At 42.4% G+C, this 16,672-nt stretch overlaps 1 protein-coding gene across 2 annotated transcripts in view; it reads left to right on the forward strand.

The window, feature by feature from the left end:
- The first annotated feature begins 225 nt into the window (after positions 1-225).
- si:ch73-105b23.6 (fibrillin-2) overlaps positions 226-16,672 on the forward strand; it is a 37,586-nt gene continuing 21,139 nt past the window's right edge. Inside the window, exons 1-10 of one of the 2 annotated variants that reach the window (XM_056272462.1) lie at positions 226-458; positions 2,087-2,142; positions 2,243-4,327; positions 4,524-4,646; positions 4,765-6,759; positions 7,267-7,400; positions 7,582-7,749; positions 8,644-8,823; positions 15,277-15,877; positions 16,008-16,157. In XM_056272462.1, coding sequence (XP_056128437.1) covers positions 454-458; positions 2,087-2,142; positions 2,243-4,327; positions 4,524-4,646; positions 4,765-6,759; positions 7,267-7,400; positions 7,582-7,749; positions 8,644-8,823; positions 15,277-15,877; positions 16,008-16,157 — 5,497 coding nt within the window. In that variant the 5' untranslated portion in view covers positions 226-453. The remainder of the gene's footprint in view (positions 459-2,086; positions 2,143-2,242; positions 4,328-4,523; positions 4,647-4,764; positions 6,760-7,266; positions 7,401-7,581; positions 7,750-8,643; positions 8,824-15,276; positions 15,878-16,007; positions 16,158-16,672) is intronic. The other variant, XM_056272463.1, reaches the window with a different exon arrangement.

Raw genomic sequence — 16,672 nt, forward strand, 5'->3', positions numbered from 1 at the left:
GCAATCCTCATACTAGGGGTTGTGATGGGCCATGAAGCTATATGAATCCAGGGCTGATTTTTAGTCCCAGTCCAACCCTGGTAATAATAATCTATTATTTGTGCATGAAGTAAAGGTACCCTCAACACAAAACACTAACTATTGTATGTTCTTTATTGTCTCGTCCTTTATTTTACACCCGGAGGCAAGTTGAAGCCCAATGGGAGTAGTACACTTACTAGCAGAGAGAAACATAATCATAGCAATATATGGGTGTTCCCTATTATGCTGGTTTAGGATGTCTCTGGTGCTGAGATGGGTCATTATGCTTTGTACCAGGATGAAAAAAGTGTTGTAACTTGGGCAGAAGAGTTCATAGAGAAGGGAAGTCACACACCTTTCTAAGCCTGAAAGGGACCCACTTGCTCTGTATCCCAATGTCAGCCTTATAGGACAACCAGCCATCTGTCAGATATGCTGTAAGTACTGATTTAAATTTATAATTTTATTTCTCAGGTTTAAATTTCTCGTTTTTTTCCTTTACAGTAACAGTGGAAATTGTTTGCTTGTTTCTGTACAAGTACTAAGCGCTTAGCGCTAAATATGTGTTATCAGTGAAGTGAAGTTATCACTCATGATTTATTTCCAGACAAATATGGAATTGAGCAATTTAACCTAATGATATGTCATATGAGTTCTAGATTTACATTCTGATACACACAAACTATTTCTCAATATGAATGTTCTGAATGCTGATAAAATTATTTTTGATATATTGATACGGACACTCTAGGAAGCTAAAAAAAAATGCTTTTTATATTCTGTTACTTAACAAATGGTTTCAAAATTGTTTTAATGGTTCATTTTAGTTGAAACATAATTCCAATCTGTTGCAGTAAATGTGCCTTTTGGGCTGTGATGTTCAGCATTGATGTGATGTTAAGAAGGATGTTCTTTCCAGTAAATTCTTTGTATGCTAGAGACACGTCTTGACGTAATTTGATTCTGACACGCAACACAGATTTCTAGAGATACCATCAACCAGACAATGGCTGAATCTGACACACAGGGAGGTAAAATATTCAGCATGTAATATAGTCAGAGATCAAGGATTATCATCATCATTTTTTTATTCAGGGCACCATTCATGTTGACTTCAGTTACCAAACTTAAGAAATTCCAAATTCTTTATCTCACACACTATATTTTCTCAATGATACCAGCCATTATTTAATATAGAACTCTCCAAACATAATGAAGGCAATAAATTAACACAATTTTATGGAACTATGCTATAATCAGAAATACTATAATCCATTTACTTAAAGAAAAAGCAGAGATGTTGATTGGTTATCAGAGATTGATTGATTGATTGATTGATTGATTGATTGATTGATTGATTGATTGATTGATTGATTGATCTTTATTAATCCCGATAGGGAAACTGGATGACAGTTTATTCCACTATTTTGAAGATGACAAAATAGTGGAATAAATTACTGCTTCTGAAACAGTAGGATGACTTAGGTTTCTTTGAGTCTAATAAGGATATTTTGATTTGGAATAATTAGGTCCTTTGAGCATATCCATCCATTTTTGGTCTCATGAAATGAGGCATAGGACAAAGTAACCACATTACCTCTGTTTTTGATATGGGTACACTTGTTTGACTTGATACCGTAGATGTAACTCTATAGATGTAAATATATACACACATATAGGTAACCGGTAGGAATTCACCTAATTACTTTCACCAGGAAGCTGTGAGTCATAGTCAGGGATAAAAAAAATATATATATATTTTACAAAATAATTTATGGTTTTTGAGTTTCATTTTGTGTGTATCTTTACACGGAGCTGAGGTGCTAGATTAATCAATAATCATGGACAATTGAAATTCACAATATGTAGATTTGTGTTTTCTGAGGAACATCTTTGGATGAAATGCGAGTGAAACAATGACACATAATGGACACTGCATGGTCACAAAAGCTCATGGAATTATTAACTTAGCAGTGAGTTGAGTCACTGGGGCTGCTAAAACTCCTTTGCTGGGGAATGCATCTGTGTTCACTGTATCTTCATATTTGTTGACCTTCTTTTGCAGGAATCTGCTGCTGGACCTTCTGTGCCTGTGTACTGTTTTCAGGTACACAAGTGCAGGTGAGTAACAGTCTAGATCAGAGTCTATGATTGATCAACTCACAGAATAGAGTCACTTGTTGCCAGACTAACCAATCTCTTATCAATTCTGTCTACACAGTTGCAGATCTCAGTGACTGTGCAGCTGCAGGCACCATATGCCACACCAGTGCAGATTGCTACAAAACACGTGATGAGAGGTTTGTCTGCATGTGCCAAATTGGGTACCGGGGCAATGGAGTGCAGTGTCTGGACATTGATGAATGTACTACTGGTCTACAAAGCTGCCATGGAAAAGCAATCTGCAGTAACACTCTGGGCAGTTACACCTGTTCATGTCAAAATGGTTATTTTGGTGATGGTTTCCAATGCCAAGATATTAATGAGTGTCAAACGAATAATGGTGGCTGCCATGTCAATGCGCTTTGCACCAACAGAGATGGAGGAAGGGACTGCAGTTGTAAGTCTGGTTTCAGTGGAAATGGATTTCAGTGCACTGATGATAATGAGTGCGCAAGACCAGGAATCTGCCACTGGAATGCCACTTGCACAAACAACCCTGGATCCTACGTGTGCACATGCAATACTGGCTACAAAGGCAATGGAAATTATCTCTGCCTAGACATTGATGAGTGTTCAGAGACTCCTAGTGTATGCTCTGCTTTCTATGGGTACAAAGGTTGCAAGAACCTCCCAGGAACCTACACCTGCCTTTGCAACAGTGGCTACCAAAGCAATGGACAGACATGTGTGGACATCAATGAATGTGAAATCAACATCTGCAGCTCATTTGCTGATTGTACAAACTTGCCAGGATCTTTTCGTTGTACCTGTCCTGAAGGATTTGCAGGAAATGGCTTGGCATGCGTGGACATTAATGAGTGTGATAGAAAGAACAACTGTGACCCCAACGCAATATGTTCCAATTTGCTAGGAAGCTACGAATGTTCCTGCCGCTTTGGCTTCGTGGGCATGGGTACAAAGTGTACTGACATTAACGAATGTATCACCAGTAACATTTGCCCAGACAATGCTGCATGTGTCAACACAGCAGGTTCATTCTTCTGTGACTGTGGTCAAGGCTACAACTTTAGTCGAAACCAGTGTCTGGATGTGGATGAATGTGCCATAAAGCATTGCAGTCCTTACGCCTCTTGTGAAAACTTACCTGGTTCATTCATCTGCTCATGTCTAGCTGGTTTCGAAGGTGATGGATTAGTATGCAATGATGTGGATGAGTGTGCCATAGAAAAGCGGTGCCATGTTAATGCACTCTGTATTAATGTACCAGGAAAATTCAACTGCAGCTGTATGGTGGGATATACAGGGGATGGTGTGTTGCAGTGCATAGATGTGAACGAGTGCCTTGTTGATAATGGTGGCTGCAGAAACAGAGCAACTTGTGTCAACAGTAAGGGGTCTTTTTCTTGCATTTGCCCCTCAGGCTTTCAGCTAGTCAATCGTACCACCTGCCAGGATATAGATGAATGTCAGCTACCTGAAAAGGCTTGCGGCACCAATGAACAGTGCTCAAACATTGAAGGGTCATATGCATGCCAGTGTGAAGCAGGCTTCACTCGGATCAGTGATGATTTAGACTGCTCTGATATTGATGAATGTGAAAATCTGAAATCTTGTCACCAGAATGCCACATGCTTGAATTTAGCAGGCTCCTTTTCATGTACCTGCAAACATGGCTTCTCAGGAAATGGTGTAACATGTGAGGATATAAATGAATGTGCAATCGAGGATATGTGCCATCTACATGCCAATTGCTACAATTATCCTGGAGAATTTTTGTGTACATGCCACCGGGGCTTTACGGGAGATGGTTTCACCTGTACAGACGTAAATGAATGTGTCCTTTCCAATTACACTTGCCCAGATATCTCTGTATGTGTGAATTCCCCTGGAGCATATATCTGTTCTTGTCTGAATGGCACAGTAGCATACAACAACAGATGTGTCCTCCCTAGTCGTGAATGCGATCCTGCCTGCCATACACATGGACTTTGTCATCCTTCACCTTCAGGGTATCAGTGTGTGTGTGATGTGGGATTCAAAGGGGATGGACTCATTTGCTCAGACATTGATGAATGTAAAGAAAATGTGTGCCCAAAGAAAGAGACACAGTGTGTCAATAAACCAGGATCCTTTGACTGCGTGTGCAAAGTGGGTTACACTCTTAATGGAACAGAATGCATAGGTATGTGCAATTTACATGTAATTTTTAAAATAATTAATATTTTCACAAGCCAAGGTCGTGGATTCAGTTTTTCAGGAAAAACTAATACAATATTTACCTTGAATGCACATTAAATCATTTTGGATTAAAGTGTCTACCAGATGCCTAAATGTAATCTTTCATTATTCTTTCATTTATTCTTGTTCCTACCTTACAGATGTGGATGAATGTGAATCTGGAGCCAATAGCTGCAGCAAGTTTGCACAGTGTGTCAACATCATTGGGAGTCACCTGTGCTTCTGTCACAATGGCTTCACTGGGGATGGAAAAAACTGCTCTGGTAAGTCTTTCTCCCTTTTCAAAATTAATTTGTGCATTTCTTTGCTTGCTTGAGGACTCTCTTCTCAGTCTTTTAGGGATTTTTTTCCTGACCCTGTCCCATTTTGGATGACTTATAGACATTAATGAGTGCCAATCCCAACATGGAGGATGCCATCCAGCTGCCAGATGCACTAACTCCCCTGGTTCCTACAAGTGTACCTGTCCCTTTGGCATGACCGGGTCTGGGTTTGATTGCCAAGATGTGAACGAGTGTAATGAAAACACAACTTTGCCTCATAACTGCAGCCTTCTCGCCATGTGCAACAACACAGAGGGATCCTACATTTGCAAGTGCATGGATGGATATCGGGGAGATGGGTTTACTTGTGAGGATATGGATGAGTGCTTGCTACCTTCAATCTGCAGGAACAACATGACCTGCCAAAACTTTCCTGGAACATATACCTGCACATGCACCATTGGTCTGGTCTATGATCTGGGTACCTGCGTGAATGAAAAGGATTGTAAGAATGTAACAAATGTGTGCAACACCCATGCTGAGTGCAAACACATCCGTGGGTCAAACTATTGCTCCTGCATTAAAGGATTCCTTGGAAATGGTAGAGATTGCCAGGATATAGATGAATGTTCACAAACAGGAGCTTGCCCAAAGTTGTCCAACTGTTTCAACACAGAAGGGTCCTTTCATTGTGACTGCTGGGAAGGTTACCAGTACAATGGGACACACTGTGAAGACATAAATGAGTGCAGTGTAGGAAACTTTATTTGCCCAGACAACAGCACTTGCTACAATAAAGAGGGAGGGTATAATTGTTCATGTAACAATGGCTTCCTCTACCTTAACAACTCTCTCTGTTTGGATGTTGATGAATGTGCCACAGGGAAAGCCCAGTGCCCAAATGCTTCCAACTGCCAAAACACAGTGGGATGGTATTTTTGTGAATGCTGGGATGGGTATACAGGTAATCAGACAGTCTGTGAGGATGTCAATGAATGCCTGAACAATTCTGCATGTTCAGACAACAGTATCTGTGTCAATACTGAAGGTTCGTTTCTGTGCCTTTGTGATGATGGATTCTCCTCTAATGGTAGTACCCAGTGTGAGGACATAGATGAGTGCTCACACCCAGAGTTTGGGCCACTCTGCACTTATGGGACTTGTATTAACACAATTGGCTCATTCCACTGTGTTTGTGACATGGGATTCTGGAGCAATGACACTAGGTGTCTTGACATAGATGAGTGTTCAGGATCAAAGAATGAATCCATATGTCAACCTCACTCTATATGTGTCAACATCCCTGGGTCTTACAAATGTAACTGCAAATTGGGCTTCCTTCTAAACAGAACAGAGTGTCAAGACATTGATGAATGTCTGGCAGATGAAAGTCCCTGCACTGCCAACGCTGTATGTGTGAACTCACTAGGGTCTTTCCAATGTCCATGCACATCTGGTTTTGAGGCCCAAGGCCCAAAGTGTACAGATATCAATGAATGTCTTTCAAACAGAACTTGTCGCCCCGATCAGGTGTGCATCAATAAACCTGGAACATACCGGTGCTCCTGTCCACTGGGCCATCATGAGGAAAATGGTACCTGCATAGACAACAATGAATGTGCAAATAACTCTATCTGCCACCCCTTGGCAAGATGCTGGAATACAGTGGGGTCTTTCACATGCCAGTGTCGCTTAGGTTACTCTGGGAATGGGACATACTGTAAGGACATTGATGAGTGTTCCACATCGTCCTTACGTTGCCACAAGTCAAGCCAATGCATCAATACCCCTGGGTCTTATGTATGTGTATGTGCACCAGGTCTTATTGCATTAGGGTCTTTTTGTGTGGATCTAGATGAATGTCAGTCTAGTAGGGGTGTGTGCCACCCTGCTGCTACATGCTACAACTCTGTTGGTGGGTTTCAGTGCAAGTGTGGCAATGGATGGGATGCCTCAGTCAGAAATGGGCAAGGATTGGGTGGATGCATGGACCGGAATGAATGTCTTTCAGCTGACGTATGTTATAGCAACAGAACATGCACCAATTTAATAGGATCTTACAGCTGTGCCTGCTCTACCGGAGATACTGACTGCCCACAGCTGCCACAAATGGGTGGGGTACTTTATTTCAGTCATGAAAAATAATCTATGTAAAATTATACATCGATATTTTTTACACCTATACTTTATTTCTTATTCTCTCTCTCTTTGTGTTTTTAATATATAGTATTCAGAAATCACAGGAATAATTTAGTAATTAAAGAAATACTGAAAATAATACTGTTGATGCACTAAATTCACACTCACTTTACATGAAGACTCCATTCATATCAGGACTCCCTATTAATGTTGCTTCTTTATGTTGGGAGTTACTCTCTTATGGTGACTGCCATTTTGATATCACATGACCATCCACCTCACATCAAACAAATTTTCCCGACATAGAACTCCACATTTTTATTCAAAGTTTTGCTCTGGTCAACCTAAATGTACATATTATTATTATTTTTTTATGGTGACCAGAAGGTGTTTTTATGACATCTACCAGTAGTGGCTAACTTATCATGCTAAACAGCCAAACCTTGTCCCTTTTGGGTGCATTTTGTATATATTTTTACAGAAAGTTACCTGTATCCATTTGGAGAGGAAGTAGGTGATGCTGAGTTACCAATTACAGTGGCAGATGGAAATTCTCCATACATCACTCCTCCTGCAGGCTTTCCATTCATGGGCAGACTATATGAGCGGCTGTTTGTAAGCATGCACATTTAACTGTTCACATTTTAATAGCAATTTAATGGTGAGCAGGCTAATCTGAAATGTCAAAACTAATAAACCATAAATATCTCAGGAAACATTTTGGCTACTTACAGTTAGCCTTACCTCTGTTCACATTTTAAAAGTCAATAGAATCTTGATATATGAACTTTTTCAGTTTTCAGATAACGGCTTGGTGCAGTTCCAATCGGTCAGTGAGAATGAGAAACTGTTAATCCCTGCTCCAATCCCAGGGGGTTTCCATGGTAATGAGGGTCTTCCCATGTTGGCAGTGTTTTGGGATGATGCTGACCTTACCCTCGGAGATGGAAGACTGCTATACCAGGTTAGCATTGTAATTAATAATGCAAAATGTAGTGGTCTTGCTTCTATGCAACTATGATGTTTCTTTTTTAATAATTTTTTTTATAAAAAATGTATTGAAATTCAGTTACATGACCTGGTTTTAAAGGTGCTTCTCCAGTAAAATAATTACTTTTTCAAACAGGTTTGAAACATTTCACCAGTCTGCCAGTGGTAGTACAGATAGTCTCACCCTAAACACAGGTTAAAAGGTGAAAAGAGCCACTGTGTTTACACTTTTCAGGAGACTCACTATGCAAATGGTGTGCATATTGTTTTCTATGCACGTTAAATTGAGATTAACATAAAAAATATTTAAGTTTTACTTAAGTGAATATTTCCCTATTTCGTAGAAGAAGTACAACCACATCTTTTTGCAGTAATTACCCTATTGACAAATCACCATAAACTCAACATGAAATCCATTTTGGTCCAGGAAATTATTTTTAAATGTCCAGCAATGGAACGCATTTATCACCCGCCAGGGTGGCATCTCTCATGTTGTAGACTAAAGATTTCAGCGGCAATGTGGATTGATGTGGTGCGCTACATATTCAAACTAGAGAACCAACTAAAAGCATCAGAATAGCATAACTTAACTAAACAGCCTTTAAATGACAGGAGGCATCGTGCACATCAAAAATAGATGAAGCAACACATTAATATTATTCAACAAATTCTAGCCTTTTTACAGAAAATATTCAGATGTAACCCCCTTTTTAATCACTAACATTTTCATAATTAACTGTAGACATTTTCTCTGTAACAGATTACAGTTACATTTATTTTGTTATTAAATTATGTAACTAGCAATGCTGGATTTTTCAGCAGGGTACCATGAAGGAAATCTTGAACATTCTCCTTTTCTGTCCAACAGGAATACAGTCTGCTCAGTATATCTGACATCTACGCTGAGACAGTATTCAACCGAACAGCACAAGATGTTAGCAGATTTGAGACTCAAAGGGGCAACCCTCCCTTTACTCCATACTGGATAGTGAAAATCACATGGGATCACGTTTTGCCTGTGTCCTATCAAAAGCTCAACTTGTCTGAGGTGATTATTATTTTTCTAAGCAATCGGTTGTATTATGTTTCAGTAGCACCTCATTGCAGTACATGAGATCCAGGGGGCGGAGTTGGATCCAGATCTAAGGGGTGGAGATGGATTAGGGGTGGGGTTAGGGATCAGGGGGTGGAGATGGGTAGGATTAGGGGTGGGGTTAGGGATCAGGGGGTGGAGATGGGTAGGTTTAGGTATATGTAAAGTGGGAGGAGTTGGATCTGAATCCAACTCCTCCCCCTGGATTTCGTGTTCTGCAGTGAGGACCATCTCTTATGTTTGCCTGGAAGATGATAAAATTGGTGAAAAATTCCATTAAACATGAATTTAAAGTTAAATCATATCTAGACGGTAGAATATCATATAGAGACTTGGAAGCAGACTCTTTTGACTTAGGCCAAAAAGCAAACACACAGATCCAGAACACCCAGGAAACCACACTTAGCAACATTCTGGCAACCAACAACATATGAATTTAAAATGGCATCGTAAGGCAAATACGGGAAATAGAAAGGCATAGTACAGAACATAAACATGCAAAGTTATTTCAGGCAATAGACAAAAACTTGTGGGTTATAGTCTCATTTTACAGAAAATGAAAGCCACATCCTTTCTCAGTCTCACTAGTTCCTCATATGGGTAGTTAACGAGTTCGTTTGCCCATAAAATCTTTAAGATATTAGGTTAAACTTATTTGGCTTGCTGTCCGCTGGAGAGGGGCTCGATGAAGCAGCTTCAACTCGAGCTCTGATATACCCCCCAGTGGCTAAATGTAGGACCTGTTAATTAAAGGGCAAGGTACCTAAGATGAAGGTGGAGTTTGGGGAGGTGGAGGGATACTGGAACAGCTGATACTAGGGAGAGGTAAGCGGCTGCTTATATACTCTGTTTGTTGATTGAAAGATTGGATGGGCTCGCTCCTCCCTAACTTACGTTTAGGAACTTCATTTAACGAGTTCGTTTGCCCATAAAATCTTTAAGATATTAGGTTAAACTTATTTGGCTTGCTGTCCGCTGGAGAGGGGCTCGATGAAGCAGCTTCAACTCGAGCTCTGATATACCCCCCAAAAGTGTTGAATAAATATTTGGGACAACAAGTTAGAATAACGTGATCAAATACAGGATGCCTATAAGCTTAAAGTATGTTACCCCCCAAAAGAGTGGAAATTGAAAGCTGTATGGAGCATGGATGGACACTGCTGCGGCAGTGATATGTTTAAAGGGGCTCCTGGCTGGAACTGCGTCTCCCTACTATGCCCACCATGTGGGGCTATGAGTGGAGCTCCGGCGGGAGCTGTGTTTGAAAGAGTGTGCCTGCGTTCGTTGTGGAGTGAAACGACATGGGCTTGTGGAAATTTGACTGGGGTACATCTCACCGCTGCACTGCTGCGGCAGTGACTTTCAGAAATTACTCCTGCGGGAGTATCTTGGGACTGGAGGTTTGAGTACGAGGTTGGAGAACGCCCTGCCACATCCATGACATGGAGCTCCATGGAGTTAGAGAACATGGGGCTTCCAGATGTCACAAATGGGGAAGAAGGTCCTCGTCCCTAAAGGCGAACGGGCCACCGGTGTCTGAAGCGAAACTCCCTACGCAGCAAGAGGGAGCCTACGGTCTACATAGGAAAAGCAGAACTACCATCCTTCTGACGCAGGGGGCGGAGATCACATAAAGACACAATGGCCCGTCGCGTTCGAGGGACGTACGATCCTTGGTACCTCCAGTCCTGATTTATTCGGATAGGAGGGCCCACACTGCGATCCGAACGGGAGAGCCTCCATGGTTAAAAACATGAAGGATCACACAGCGATTCGGAAAGGGAGAGCCCCCACGGCGCCCGAACGGAAAGCTCACACTGCAATTCGACCGGGAGAGCTCCCGCAGCGTTTCGAAGGAGAGAGCCCCCCCATATGTATAAATAGGGAGTTCACTCGGCGATCAAAACGGGAGAGCCCACACAGCAAGTCGAACGGGAGAGCCTATGATGCTTCTGAACGGAAGAGCCCACACGGCGATTCAGATGGGAGACCCCACTCCAGGAGTGGTAGGTCACGCACATCTGAAAAGGGAGAGCTCTCACTGCATCCAGATGAATACACGCCCTGCGGGGCTAGGTAAGCGGGGAGATGCAAAATAGTAGGGAGAAGCGGTCCAGACTTAGAGGGATGCTAGTGTTTGCTGTGCTTGCCTAATGTTATGCAGATCTGAACGAACGTATGTTTCGAAGGCGAGGGACGACCATCGACCTAGCATTTTGATTTGGTGATCGGAAGAAAGCCAAATTGAACATGGCGTCTGGGGCTCTTGTTTTGTTAGGAGAACAAGACCTGAGCGGAGAGTGGTTAGGCAGACGCTAAGAATGTCGACGGTTAAAGTTAGCTAAAGGAGCGCCGCACAGGGCACATAGAACGGGCGTGAGCTCCGCCACAGAAATTACAGACATGGAGGAAGTGGCATCGTTGTCTGTTGCAACGTGATGAATTAAAGCTGTTGCACACTTGTCTGCCTGGAACTGAGGTAGAAATCTGGTTACGGTCATTCCTTGATTGAGGGACATATCAAGTGGATTTTTCTTGGAAAGGAGCTGGATGGTTCGGAAGATCTGAGTTGGTTTGGGGACATTCTGAAGTAGAATGAATGATAGACCTGCAGATGGCGCAAGAAGGGCTTCGAACGCCTAAGAAGACTCTGTTATATAGTTCGAGGTCCAAGGCTCCCAGTAAGGACACTGGTTCCAGGGTGTGACGCGGGCGGCGCATTTAGGATTTAGCTGGAAAAAGCTTATGGTATGTATAAAAATTACTACCTCCGAAAGAGAGACTGAGCTCTGCTATGGTAGAGAGGTATTCATTTAATTCCTTGCGTCTGCCTGGAAATGAAGAGCAAATTACTTCTGTGTATCTGGCAAAAGCAACGCAAAATTCTGAAAGTGAGAGAACTCGTTTTGAAGGTTGTACAGAATTTGTAAGATCAACGATTTAAGTCAAACGAGCGGTGGGATTCATTGAGAGGGACGAAAGTCAGTAGAGAAGGAAGATCGATAGTTGCACCTGATAGAATTAGGGAACGGAGATGGGCTGGGACTGGTAGTGGTTCCATGGCGATTGCATTGTTAGGAGCTGGAAGATGGACTGCTGTTGAGAGTGAATGGGCTGGCAAGCGGATTGTACTTTAAGATGCTTCTTCAGGTTGGAGGTGGAGTCTTTGGACCATAGACAGTAAAAGAAATGGACACAGCGACCCCGTTGATTTCAACGGAGAGAGTTGAAGCCCAACATGGGCACTCACTTCCTGATAGCCAAGCGCACGGCGCAGGCTCAAACTGAGCTTGACGACGAGCTGACCTTCTAGTAGCTGTGCCGGGACAAATCTGACCTTCTAGTAGCTGTGCCGGGACAAATCTGAATTGAAATCTGAAACAAATCTGTTGTTGAAATATTTTGTCCCGTTGCTTTTATGAACTCTCTATCTATGGGCTTCTCCCTTGACTTTATGCCTCCATGTCCACCCGATTGCCTCATAGACAGTAAACGATTGCCTACGAGCTTCTCCTTCTGTCTACACGGTAATTTCTCTACTGTACGACAGAGCGTCCCGTGGTTATGACGCAATCGTTAGCCTATTTTTACAAGAATGGCTTCTACGGGGCCATAACGTGTAAGATACAAAGTAATGGAGTCTTTTATACATTGTCGTGTTTCTTTAGAAATAAATAATGGACAAATGGAGTCTTTGGACGCCTCAGATGTAAAGTTATTCGCTGTCAAAGTGACGCCAAAATGAATGGGAGTCAATGGGATGCTTACAGCAGGTGATAGCCAGCTACAATGGCGGCCCCCGGAGGCAGCTTCAACTTCCGGCTGATGGATTACCCCCTTGCTTTGGACGCTGAAAGGAGGTTGGTTGCTGGCAAGCAGAGGTTGCACTGCACAGTTAGGCTATATTTCGTTCTCCCTTCTCTTTCTTTAAAGTGAAATGCTGTTTGAATTTCCGAGATCGAAACGCATTCTTGCCCCGTCTCTGTTGTAGTTCCGGCTACATCTCTATTCTAGCTCCCGCTGCTCCTCTTCCGACTCATTGTGACTGATCACGCAAACCGCACATTTTTCGTTTTCACATTGGGGCTTCTGGGAAATGCTGAGTTGCCTTAATGTATTTAGAGAGTCACTAAACTCGTGAAACAGAAGTATCGTAATGTAATCCAATGATTTCAACAATGTAACTGTATTCTAAATACCAACTATTTAAATTGTAACTGTAACGGAATATAGATGGGCCTACACATAATTTGTATTCTGAATACGTAACGCCAGTACATATATTCCGTTACTCCCCAACACTGCTGGTGGAAACTGTGGAACATGTGCTGTTTGAGTGTATTAAATACTCAAATCAAAGAATGGATTTAAGGAATGGACTGGAACATGAAGGAATCAAACAAATGAACATTACAAATATCTTCTCAAATAAATCCAGAAAGATGGTGCTTAAAATCATATCATCTTATCTACAACAAACTGGACTAAACCTAAGGATTTAAGCAAAAGTAAATAAGATACAGTAGGTGGCAATAATGCTCCAATTGGTTGCAAGTCGCCAGTAAAAGACGAAGAAGAAGAACACTGCTGGTGTCCAAGATGGCTGGCATGGCCTAAGTGAGAGGAAGGGGAGGTTTTGTGTGGAAAAGTGTAGAAATCCTTTGCTGAGGCAACCTCACGCTCTGATGTGAACTGGAAAGAATATTAGGAGACAATTGGAAGATAGAAGGGGAAAAAGGGGTGAGGCGAATTGGAATGGAAGGAAAGAGGGAAGATGGCTAGCGAAGGCAACCTCGCGCTAGGATCCGCTCTTTGAGTAGGTTGGTTTGAGGGTGAGAGAAAATGTAACGGTGTGCGAGGGTGACCTGGCACAAGGGTTATTATAAAGAAGTTTAGAGAGAACTGGAGAAGCAGAGGGAAGTCGGAGGAATGTGTTTGTGAGTTTGGTTCTTGCCTGGGGAGTGGGGCTGACTGCATGAAGTTTGTGAGAGCTGGAGAAGAAGCGGAACTGTTTTTTGCGGCCGCTGTTGCTGGCCGGGTGGAAATACCGGCGGACAAGGAAGTGTGAGCTGCAGCTGGATGCTATTGCGCGGCGGCGCCGGCGGGCTTTGGATCGGCGCGTTGGGATTGTGTGGGTTCAGAACGCCGAACCGGGAGAGAAACGGAGGTAGAAGAGGTGCGAGTCTTGCTTTTATAAGATGCTGAAGTGTTTGATGGAATGCTGGAACTGTAAGAACTGATGTAAAGATCGTAGAGTTGAGCTTTTGCTGATCTGCAGGAGAAATGGATTCCGGAGCTGGAGAGGACTTGACGTAGGCTGTTGACTGAACATTTTTAAATGGGTGGAATCGGTGTATTAGCAGCGGAAGAATGGAGAGAAGATGGACGAGGCTCAGTTAAAACTGGCGATCTTGAAGATAGAGGAGAGCGTTGCCTTTTGGAACGTGGTTTATATGAGCGCTGGATTTCTCGATCAGAACGCTCATGAAGATGATCCGTAAGATTCGATCTCACGCGGGGTGTGACTGGCTGTGTCCCAGGAAGGCTTGACAGTTCGTCGTCTGAAGGAAAGAGCTGGATTTCCGTGATGTCGGACATTATTCCTTGCGGCAGTAATGCATACTGGAACAGCTGATACTAGGGAGAGGTAAGCGGCTGCTTATATACTCTGTTTGTTGATTGAAAGATTGGATGGGCTCGCTCCTCCCTAACTTACGTTTAGGAACTTCATTAAAAAGATGGGCTTGGTGTAGTGTTGCTGTCTCCACCCTAACCCCCACTCTCTGCCCTAGTTTGTATTGTTAGCCAAATCAAGAGTTTTTGCAATGACTATGGCTCTGTTTACACCTGGTATTAAGATGCGTTTTGGTCGATCAGATCACAAGTAAGAGGCAGACACTTATCCGTTTACACCTGGTGCTTTAATCTGTTTCTTTTGTCCACTTTCACCACTTTTGTCCAGATTTTTTTGAGTGAGGGTCTATGGGCAGGTAAATGTATGGGCGTTTTTTTAGATCTTTCAATCTAATGGACAAAATAAGCTTGCGCAATTTACACATGAACGTTTCCGGAGACTATGGAAAAATATACAGAGAGTAGCAGCTTTCATTTCTGTTCTGACAGCTGCAAGACCAAACCGAATGTGGTGAGTGCTTGTTAGAAATCTGGTATGGCGAGAGAACATTATGCTTGGTACGTATTTCAAATTTGGGTCTTCATCCGACAAAGTCTAAATCCCATCTGGCTTGCACGCTACTCACCATTATGTATACATTAAGTCAGTAGGGGGAGAGTAGGCAGACTTTTGCGGCTGTTCGAACACATTCGACCACATGAGCATTTACACTACGTATGTAAACGGCTCTTAAAAGCTCTTCTTAGTAATAATCATCCTAATGTCATTCGCAGACCAACACCTTCCAGAGCATTCTGACCACAGATGGACTACGTTCATTTGCTCTGCTCCGTTACAGTGATATGAACTGGGGTCCAGGACAGAGGACCGATCATAACGCTCTTATTGGCTATACTGATGGCAAGAATAACTTCCATAATGAGATTCCAAAGCAACCGAACAACCTGTTCGGCCTAGAAGGGCGCTATCGTCCCCAGACTGTCATTGGTAACACAGGCAAACTGGGGCAGCTGGTGTATGACCTGACAGGATCTAATGAAATCAGTTCAGATCCTCAGAGGCAATGCCAGATATGGGCCTTCAATGAGCCAGATCCTAAAGAATGGGCATTAGGACTGGCATCATGTCCCTGCACCCGTGTTCAGGCACAGGAGGATTTGGCCTTTGGCCCTGACACTCTACCATCAGAACAGATGACACATGTGAGGGATCTGAGAGCTCTTAGGTGGGGTGGCAGCAGGAGCCGTGTCTTTCAGTCCATCCTCTTTAACAAACAAAAGGCAGGAAAGAGATGTGTGTATGATCCAGAGGGCCCCCTGCTGGCTGGATACAGTGAACGGTTCTTTACTGAGGACAAGACACAACAACATATAGGTAAGACATTCCAGATATATTTTTCTTTTATGAAGTTTGCAAAGGCATTTTAAGTTGAACATGTCAAATTAGGGTCTTACCTGATATCTTTCTATTGATTTGATTTGTTTCATGCTGTCTTTGTTTCTAGACAAGGATCTATTACCCTTCCAGTGGTGCTGTGTTCAATCCCCTCTGTGTAATGTTTACTTGGCAAAGAGACCACTAGATCGGTGCCAAGGGTATAGCTGGAACAGCTTTGACAGCAGTATACCTGGGAACAGGGGAACACCAGGCATTGGTAAGGGCTTTAGGCCTCGCTAGCTCCCTTATGCATGACTACCAGTGGTGTATTTAATTTGATTAGGGATCCTTACAAAATTATGTAAACTAAAGCATCAGGAAATCTGATATGTAATCTCAATTTGGTAACATCGGTTTGGATTATTATAGGGCAATTTAAAATTATTTTCAAATTGTAGAGGCACAACACTGAAACTAGATCTGAGTTTGACAGACTTTAACAACTGAAAGTAGTTCAGGAGGTGTACTCTGGAAAACAAAAAAAATCAAACCCTAAGAAAAAGCTAAAATCAATTATTTTAAATTCGACAAATTAATTTAGGCATCGCAACATTATACAGTATGAAAAATGGATATTCATTTTGAGATTTGTAAAAGATTACATTTAAAAGTGTTATCAAACTTATAATGTTAACTTTTTGTTAGATTACAGCAAAGTTAATCTAAATGTAAAAGGGCAAATGCTTAACCAATACTCTACCTACATATTATGCAGCATTAATGATCATAAAT

Source organism: Rhinichthys klamathensis, unplaced genomic scaffold, assembly GCF_029890125.1.
Source record: "Rhinichthys klamathensis goyatoka isolate OS25496 unplaced genomic scaffold, OSU_Roscu_1.1 h1tg000338l_1, whole genome shotgun sequence".
Classification (NCBI taxonomy): Eukaryota; Metazoa; Chordata; class Actinopteri; order Cypriniformes; family Leuciscidae; genus Rhinichthys; species Rhinichthys klamathensis.